General features: G+C 42.0%; 1 protein-coding gene across 1 annotated transcript; it reads right to left on the bottom strand.

Annotated features, from left to right (window-relative positions):
• Positions 1 to 513: 513 nt before the first annotated feature.
• On the bottom strand, positions 514 to 8,604 carry LOC123508905. The gene is made up of 5 exons (XM_045262917.1): positions 8,400 to 8,604; positions 7,997 to 8,157; positions 6,588 to 6,743; positions 2,149 to 2,323; positions 514 to 1,517 (listed from the first exon to the last, which is right to left on the bottom strand). The coding sequence occupies exons 1-5, from the start codon at positions 8,557 to 8,559 to the stop codon at positions 1,081 to 1,083; spliced, it is 1,089 nt and encodes a 362-aa protein (XP_045118852.1). The 5' UTR covers positions 8,560 to 8,604; the 3' UTR covers positions 514 to 1,080.
• Positions 8,605 to 10,064: the final 1,460 nt, after the last annotated feature.

The following is a 10,064-nucleotide window of genomic DNA, read 5'->3' as shown; positions in this document are numbered from 1 at the left end:
GAGTTTTCCAAGACAGTTTCTCCTGTTAGTACGGTCAAAATCTTATGCAATCATAAACACTTATGTAATCTTAACTGGACTTTGGAAAATAGTGTTAGTAGAGCTTTCCACTATTGTTTCCCATGTTAATATCAAAATCTTGTAAATTCATCCCTTTAATAACAGAAACACCCTTAAAAACCTGTGTAATCTTAACTAGCCCTTGAAGAATAGTAGAAATAGGCACAGAAGGCAAAAGTGTTTCAAATTGTGTTACTGAAGTGTAAGCAGGCTGCTCACCAAAACAGTCAGCCCGTGTGAGTGTGATGCGATGCCTTTGCTACATGTCTTTGCTACATGTAATACAATCTACGCCCAATATATCGTACTGCATCACTTATATCGCACTGTATAATGTAGGAGAGAGAGAGAGAGAGAGAGAGAGAGAGAGAGAGAGAGAGAGAGAGAGAGAGAGTGTTCGAAGCTTCATTCGTTGGTTTCATTCTCCAGCTGGAGCAGCAAATAAAACACTCCTAACGGTTGTCACAAAACAGCACATTTATGATTGGAAAGCTGACGTACATGTAACACAACGCATATCAAGGATTACTCCAATAGATCGAATATAATTAAAGTATACGCAACAAACTATCAAAAATTAGAAATATATACAACATTTAGCGTAAAAAAACAACAACTACACAACTCAACAGTAAAAGAACAACGAAATATAACAGGTAAAAAACTACACAGGTACAACAATACTTGGCAGTTAGTTAATCGCTAAGAAATTGACACTTTTCTCCTGAGCGAGGAGGGTGAGCTACGCACGCCTCCCTCACTGCCTGCCTGGCTCGAGGCGCCTGACGCTGACACTGCCTGGTTTAGTGGATCGCCGCGGCCCCAGCAGACTCACCAGCAGGTCACCGTCAAGGACACACTTATGAACACTGAGTTACATCAGGGAGGACACACAAGCATAAAACAGATAAAATTTATCACAATAGTCACTTGTATTCCTTTAAAGTGTGGGGAGGGGAGGGAGAGGGGCAGTCATCGTGCGTGGCGGCGACTCACGGAGCGAGGCTGCTGCTATTGTTGTTAGGGTCGGCGGTGCTGCGGTGCTATGACGCTGTACTGGATGCCTGACGGAGGGCGGTGTGGACTAGTTATAGTGCGGCGAGTGGCCGGCGTGTGGGGACTCGGAGTGTGGCGAGTGGCGGTTCTGCGGCGACATATTGACAGAGTACTCCGGCGAAGACTGTGGAGTGCGTCTCCTTGTGGTACAGTACTCCTGGTAGAGGGCGCGGGGCGGCGACTCCGTGTCCTCCATGTGAGCCTTCTGCAGGGCGTAGGGGCTGGGGCGCCGCAGGAAGTAGTACACGCACAGCGCCACCAGGATGTAGAAGGCGGTGGACAGACCCAACACCAGGTACACCGTCTGGTGGGACAGGCAACCCCGCGACCCGCCCCCGCCGCCGCCGCCTCCACGCCCGCAACGTGCGAACAGTCACATTCCGGTTTGTCTCCTGGCGACTCTGTGGCAAAGGCGCATCTCGTCACACACTGTACAACGCACTGCTCACCTGAACGACCTGCAGCTTCTTGCAATCACCACAGCCTTTACAAGGAAAACTGGCATCTTTCACGCAATGACCAGAGGAAACATGCATCTTTCACGCAATGACCAGAGGAAACATGCATCTTTCACGCATTGACCAGAGGAAACATGCATCTTTCACGCAATGACCAGAGGAAACATGCATCTTTCACGCAATGACCAGAGGAAACATGCATCTTTCACGCAATGACCAGAGGAAACATGCATCTTTCACGCAGTGACCAGAGGAAACATGCATCTTTCACGCAGTGACCAGAGGAAACATGCATCTTTCACGCATTGACCAGAGGAAACATGCATCTTTCACGCAATGAGGTGGTCACACAGAGGGTGCAGGAAGGAACACCCCAGCAAACCACACACCCTGGACGTAGAGGAAGGGAAACAGCCAAGCTTCCAATACCCTAATCTTTGTTTCGTTCATTCCGTCAAAGAACGGTCAGAGTTTTACTTCCATTAATGTGAAAAGCGACAGACTGGCTGGATTCCGCTCACCAGCTATGCATGACGAGTATATATAGTTCCATGCACAACACAAGGTCACTTACTTGAACTGAGGACAGGCGGGGTGGTGGGTCTGTTGACGGGGAAGCCTGCCACGCGGAACACCTTAGCGAGGGTCACCTGGCGGGAGTACAGGGACGGCACGGGCCTCTTGCTCCTGCCGAGGTTGATGTCCGAGTGCACGCAGGCTGGACGCTCGGCACACTCCCCGCTACACACCTGAAACACGAGACAGATTAATTGACCACATACAGAATACTACACTATAACACGAACAATTTAGGTTATGGTGCATATCAAACCTAAAGAAGAGAGGATCACGATAGTACTTAACTCAAAATCAACAAATCTAATACATGCCCACAACGAAGGCAGGAGTGTTCAGGCGCAGCGAGTGTGGCGTGTGCTGATCAGAGACTCTGGGGTGTGATAGAGATGCTCCAAGGATTCAAGAGAACATTTAGTATGAAGTGTAGTACGGAAGTAAAGAACACATTTGTGTAAGATGATATCAGGAGGAAGAAGAAAGGAGAAAGAGGAAGAGGAAAAGAAAGAAGGAGGAAGAGGAAGAAGAAAGGAGGAGGAAGAGGAAGAAAGAAGAGGAAGAGAGGAAGAGAAGAGAGAAGAAGAGAAGAAGAAAAAGAAAGAAGAAGGAAGAGGAGAAGAAAGAAGAAGAAGAAGGAAGAGGAAGAAGAAAGAAGAAGAGAAGAAAGGAAAAGAAAGAAAGAAGAAGAGAGGAAAAGAAAGAAGAAAGGAAGAAGAAAGAGGAAAAGAAAGAAAAGAAAGAAAAAGAAAGAAGAAGAGGAGAAGAAAGAAAAGGAAAAGAAAGAAGAAGAAGAGGAGAAGAAAGAAAAAGGAAGAGGAGAAGAAAGAAAAGGAAGAGGAGAAGAAAGAAAAGGAAGAGGAGAAGAAAGAGAAGAAAAGGAAGGAGAAGAAAGAAGAAGAGGAGAAAAGAAAGAAAAGGAAAAGGAAGAGGAGAAGAAAGAGAAGAAAAGGAAGGAGAAGAAAAAGGAAGAGGAGAAGAAAGAAGGAAGAGGAGAAGAAAAGGAAGAAGAAAAGGAAGAGAAGAAAAGGAAGAAGAAAAGGAAGAGAAGAAAAAGGAAGAAGAAAAAGGAAGAGGAGAAGAAAGGAAGAAGAAAAGGAAGAGGAGAAGAAAAAGGAAGAAGAAAAGGAAGAGGAGAAGAAAAGGAAGAAAAGAAGAGGAGAAGAAAAGGAAGAAGAAAAAGGAAGAGGAGAAGAAAAGGAAGAAGAAAAGGAAGAGGAGAAGAAAAGGAAGAAGAAAAAGGAAGAGGAGAAGAAAAGGAAGAAGAAAAAGGAAGAGGAGAAGAAAAAGGAAGAGAGAAGAAAAGGAAGAGGAGAAGAAAAGGAAGAAGAAAAAGGAAGAGGAGAAGAAAAGGAAGAAGAAAAAGGAAGAGGAGAAGAAAAGGAAGAAGAAAAAGGAAGAAAGAAAAGGAAGAAGAAAAGGAAGAGAAGAAAAGGAGAAGAAAAAGAGAAGAAAAAAAGGAAGAGAAGAAAAGAGGAAGAAAAAGGAAGAGGAGAAGAAAAGGAAGAAGAAAAGGAAGAAGAAGAAAAAGGAAGAAAAAGGAAGAGAAGAAGAAGAAAAGGAAGAGAGAAGAAAAAGAAAAAGAAAGAAAAGGAAGAGAAGAAAGAAAAGGAAGAAAAAGGAAGAAAAAAGGAAGAAAGAAGGAAGAAAGAAGAAAGAAGAAAAAGGAAGAAGAAAAAGGAAGAGGTGAAAAAAGAAGGCAGAGAAGAAAGTTGAGTTAAAGAGAGGGAAGAAGAGGAGGAGGAGGAGGAAGAATAGGGCCAGAAAAAAATAAAGGAACACTGAGGGCAGATAATGACGTGCTCCCTTTTGGAAACCTCAAACCTATTAGTGGACGATTGAAAACAAATCACCCAAATGACCCCAGTAATTATATGGAGCCGTGCGCTACTGTGGCAGGGCTCTACAGTAGCGCGGCGGGCGGAGTTAATTGGAAGAGGGAAAAAGACACGAAAAAAAAAAAAAAAAATGTATATATAGATAGTTACGTTGGGAAACTGAGGCGAACTTAATGTATTTTGATTTAGTATTGTCTTATGAAGTGCTTGAGGGTTTGTAACGATTTGATTCCTCCAGGAGTTGTGCTTGTACCGAGTATTTTTCTGAAGCTTTCGATTTCTTGACTGGTTGGTACTAGTGGACTGACGATGTAAAGAAATTGCATCACGTGACAATAAAGAAAAGGTCGCAAGAACATCAAGTGACGAAGAAAATGTCACAAGAACATTAAGTGACCAAGTAAAAAGGTCATGGTAATAATGTACTGACGATATAAAGAAATTGCATCACGTGACAATAAAGAAAAGGTCGCAGGAACATCAAGTGACGAAGAAAAGGTCACAGAAACATTAAGTGACAAGTAAAAAGGTCATAGGAATATAAAATGACAAAAAGGTCATAGGAATATCAAGTGAACCAAAGAAGGTCATAGGAATATCGACTAAAAATGGTTATAGGACGAAATATAAAATGAAAAAAAAGAAAGTGACAACAAAGGTAAAAAAAAAATCCAGTAACAAAAAAAAGGTCACAGGAACATCAAGTAACAACAAAAGGTCACAGGAACATCAAATGACAACAACAAGGTCACAGGAACATCAAGTAACAACAAAACAACAGAAGGTCACAGGAACATCAAGAGCCAACAACAGAAATACAAGAAAAAAAAAAAAAAACGTATCAAAAGACAACAAAAACATACAAATGACAATAAAGAAACCACATCAAATGACATCAGGAATATCGACCGAAAAAAAGATGAAATAAAAAAAAAAAAAAGATGAAATACAAAATAAGTGACAGTAAAGATAATAGGAATAACAAGGAGCAATAAAAGGTTACAAGACGAAATATTAAAAAGGAGATGAAATGAAAACAGTAATAAGAAAATATAGCACGACGAGAAATCAAGGCTGTGAATGGCAAGACAAACAAAATAAAGGACATCGGAATGGCAACACAAAACACTGGGAAACAAAAACGAGAAAACCAGAAAACCAGAAACACCACACAGTAAAACAGAAAATGAAACTCACGACACCAACATAGAAAATGGAGAGAGGACGAATGTACACAAATCTTACCTACACCATAAAGTAGAACACAAGCAACAGAAAACTGGGGAAATACAAACCACACAATAGAAAATAAGTCAAGACCTCAAAACGGAAAATGGACCGAAAAAATTACACGATACAATAGATACAACAAAGAACACAGGCACTACAACAAGAACACTGGAAAAAAAGAACACAACGAAGAACACAATGACTAAACAGAGCACTGGAAAAGAACACGAAAAAAGTGGAAAAGAAAAAGACTGGAAAAGAATACAAAATAGTCACTACAACAAGAACACTGACTAAACGAACATTACAAAAGAACACCAAAGAACACACTGACTAAACAAGAACACTGGAAAAATAACAAAGAACAATAACTACAAAACAACACTGGAAAGAGACTAATAAAACAATAACTACAAAAAAACACTGGAAAGAGACTAATAAAGAACAATTACTATAAAAAGAACACTAGAAAAAGAGCACCGCGAAGAAACACGAGTGACTACATCAAGAACACTGGTAAAGAACACAACGAAGAACACAAGTGACTACAACAACACTGGAAAAGGCAAAGAACACTGACTACAAGAACACTTTAAAGAACAAAACACTGACTACAAGAACACTGAAAAAGAACAACAAACACAGCAACTACAAAAAAACCTGTAACAAGAAAACAATAACATACTAGAACAGAACACTACAACAAAAGAACACTGACTAAGAACACTAGAAAAATAAAATAACACTGACTACAAGAACACTGAAAAAGGAACAACAAATAGTGACAAGAACAACACAAGAAAACATTCCCATACTAGAACAGAACACTAGTCAAACAGAAACCATAACGAAAAGGGAGAACACAACTGGTATCTAAGTGACCTTTATTTAATCCCTTTAGGCGATTTAAACAGCTCCAGAAACTCGTGTGGGGATTAAAATAGTGAAGACTCGGAACTATCAATCTTCTGACCTTCATAAACCCTTACTAATGTCAATAAAATGGTCTAATGGTATACAAATCTCAAGGTAAAAATGTATCTCAGTACTAAAGGTTAATCCCTTCAGTACCATGACGCCTTCAGATTCTGGTTACTATTAGGCGATTTTAAACAGCTTCAGAAACTCATGTGGGGATTAAAATAGTGAAGACTCGGAACTATTAATCTTCTAACCTTCATAACCGGGAGGCGGTGGCCTTACCGTAAAAAAAAAAAAAATAAAATAAATAAATAAATAAAATCGTCTAATCACACCCAAAACTTATGGCAGAAATGCGTCCCACTACTGATTAACCACTTCTGTTGTGTTGACAGTTGTCCTTGTCCAGATTTCCCTTCTTACATCAAAAAAATACCGTCAGCGTGTTTACCTTGAGAAAACACAGCAAGGTGATGTTCTGCGGCGCTGCTCTGGTGTTGAAGACGCGCAGTTTGGCGTACTGACTGACACGCCGCACGCCAGGCTCACCATCGGCCTCCACAACCTCACGGAAGTCCTCCAGCACCTGAGACACGCTGCACCCGTCCTGGACAAGCGAGAATACACACTAGGGCTACTGCTACAAAACACTTACTCCCACCCATTCATTCTACACTCGCAGTCAGTAAAGATTTTGCCCTCGCTAATACCTCAATCGTCCTCTCCAAGCGACAACACACACTACTGCCACAAAAACTTACTGCCACCCATTCATTCTACACTCGCAGCCAGCAAAGATAATACTTCAAACATAGTGGATAAGGTGGTGAGCGTGGGATCGAGCAGACGTCCACCCGTAGTTTTGAATACCACCATCTACCGCCTTGAAACACTGCCATTTGTCGAGCGGTTTAAAGTTACCTACATGTCACCATGATACCCAAGTTCTGGATGCGCTTGGGTGGTGATATGGGTACCACTATAAATAAAATTGTCTGCGCCACTAATGGGTGAAAGCTGAACATCACTTCTGATACGTACATACTCTTCAAGTATACCTACAGGTGCTACAGGCCACAACATTAAAAAAATAAAATAAAAAGAATAATACACTATTACTACAAAACACTAGGCTCGTATTCTCAAACACATCTGTGCCTCACCTCCACTATTTAAAAAGTCTGTAAATTTTCACGACTTTTTAAGGGTCTTTTTAATGTTTCTAGAGGCAGAGTGACACGATTTCTAAGTTGCTATCTGTGGAATCACTCCTGATAACCCGGCGAATCATCTCTCTGGACCTTGAAAATAATCGTAACAAGAAAGCAAAGCGTTTCTGAATACGTTACTGCCACCCTTTCATTCGACACTCCCGCAGCCAGCACAGGTCTTGTCCTCGCTAACACCTCAAAAGTCAAAGTTTATTGAAGCTATGTAAAAAAAAAAAAACTACACAATGAAACAAATGCTACTGTTAGCATACACCACTGTTACCCAATCACCTGACACTCTCACAGCCAGTTAAGTTCTTGTCACTCACTATAGACACAGGGATATTTTTATGGTTCAGGTGATGGATGGACAAGATTTCATGGACAAGATTTCTAGTTGCTAATATAGAGAAACTGTCTAGAAAAATCGGTTTGTCGCCTGTGAGGCCTTGGAAAACTGTCATGGTGAGAGAGCAAGGCGTTATGGATGGGCAAGATTTCTAGTTCATTAAAAAGAGAGAGAGAGAGAGAGAGAGAGAGAGAGAGAGAGAGAGAGAGAGAGAGAGAGAGAGAGAGAGAGAGAGAGAGAGAGAGAGAGAGAGAGAGAGAGAGCAGTGTTTCAGAATAGGACCCTCAATTGTATTCCCACCTTAAGGAGCACCACGACGCGTCCCTCCTCGTCCCGCGCCTCACACTTAGCCAGGTGGAGGTCAAGGGGCAGGTCTCGACTATAGGCGCTCACCACCAGAGTCAGCCTGGTGCCCAGGGGAACGGCGCCGCTCACCTCCACGCCCTCCGACCCTGAGGAACCTGAGGAAACGAACAAGAGGAAGCAAACCAGTAAATAGAACCGTTACCCAGTCAGTCATTCACCCAAAACTCAATCCTCTTACACACACACACACACACACACACACACACACACTCACACACACACACACACACACTCACACACACACACACACACACACACACACTCACACACACACACTCACTCACACTACACACACACTCACTCACACTACACACACACTCACTCACACTACACACACCTTCCAGCAGTCTCATGGTGGTCTTGGCTGTGGTGGTGGGGTCCTGCGCTATTGTGGCCGCTGTGGTGGTGGAGGGGGTAGTGGTGGGGGGTAAGTAGACAGGATCGGGCAGGTTAGGGAAGGGCTCTGGCATGCTGGACGGGGTTGGACACTCCCCCATCAGGAAACACTTCACCTCCCCAACCTGTGGACACCAGAGCAGGAAGACAGGGTGTAAATAGGACAAAATACGAATATGTAGGGAGAACAGGAGAATAAAACACTACAACACGAATACAAGACAGAAGAACATAGAATAGATGAAAACAAGCCAGGATAGATTAGAACACAACATTAGAGTGCAACAAATAGGGCAAAAATACGAATATACATAGAGAACATGGAAAAAGAAAGCGAGTAAAACACAAGAGCACACTGCATAGAAGAAAAACCAGGATAGATTAGAAGACATTAGAGTGCAATAAAACTCAGAACAGAACATAAGATACAATACACGAAGCCAAGATAGATTAAAAAAAAAAACAGGACAGGACAGGACAGGAGAACATTAGAGAGGAAACAAAGCAAGCCACAATTAGAACAGAACATAAGGTACAATACACGCAGACAAGATAGATTAGAAAGAAAGGAGGACGCAGGACAGGACAGGACAGGACAGGACAACATTAGAGGGAAGCAAAGCAAGCCAGAATAGAACAGAACATGAGATACAATACACGAAGACAAGACAGGTAAGAAGGAAACCAGAACGCAGCACCGGACGGGGCAGAACAAATATAGGTTGAACAAGACACAGGATGGAACACGACTATAAGCAACACACATTGGATAGAACACAAAACACTAGACAGAAATGCAAAAGCCAGGCCAGAACAAGAAACAGAAGTGAAAAAAAAAGAACGTAAGCCAAGAGAATAATAAAACGAGAACTTAAAACACCAAATCACAAAACGAAGTATAAGAAAAAAAAGTAGGAAAGGAAAAAAAGTAAATCTATCTGGAGTCACAAAACACACACACACACGAACAGCCATCCCGCCACAGTAACAGCTCATCTTTACCATTGGCAAGCGTTCCTCTTTATCCTTCACTGCGGAGCTAAAATGAGAACCGTGGTAATACTTTTTTTCTACCATCTCAAATGTCAAGAGTTGCACACGAGGCTATTAATAAATGCAATTACTCCGCTCAAACAAAGTACAACAATGGCTACGAGTTTACTATCCGCGGTGCTTCCCTTAATGGAGGTGTGACTGACTGTGACTGCTTCAGGGTAAGATTTGACGGGGTGGGCTTGAAGCGCATTGTTGTCTGTGTGTCTGTGTCCGTTTGTTTCTCTCAGTCTCTATCTCCGTTTGTGTGTGTCCTTGTCTTTGTTTTTCTGTCTTTCTGTCTTTGTCTGTCTTTGTGTCTTTCGGTCTCCCTCTCACTCTCCCTCATCAGGACTACTTACCAAAACCTACTAAAATCACTCGGAAGAATGTAAGAAAGGAAAGATATTAAAATGGATGAAAAAAGTGAAATGAATAACATCAGGAAAATAAGGGAAGGGAAATTTAAATGGTATGATGCAAATAAGAAAAATAACTAATAGAATAGGTTAGGTCAGGTCAAGTTTGTTATGTATGTAGGTCCGTCTGTTTGTCTGCCTGTCCGTATGTATGT

Source organism: Portunus trituberculatus, chromosome 25 (assembly GCF_017591435.1).
Source record: "Portunus trituberculatus isolate SZX2019 chromosome 25, ASM1759143v1, whole genome shotgun sequence".
Classification (NCBI taxonomy): Eukaryota; Metazoa; Arthropoda; class Malacostraca; order Decapoda; family Portunidae; genus Portunus; species Portunus trituberculatus.
This window is presented reverse-complemented; position numbering and strand designations above follow the sequence as displayed.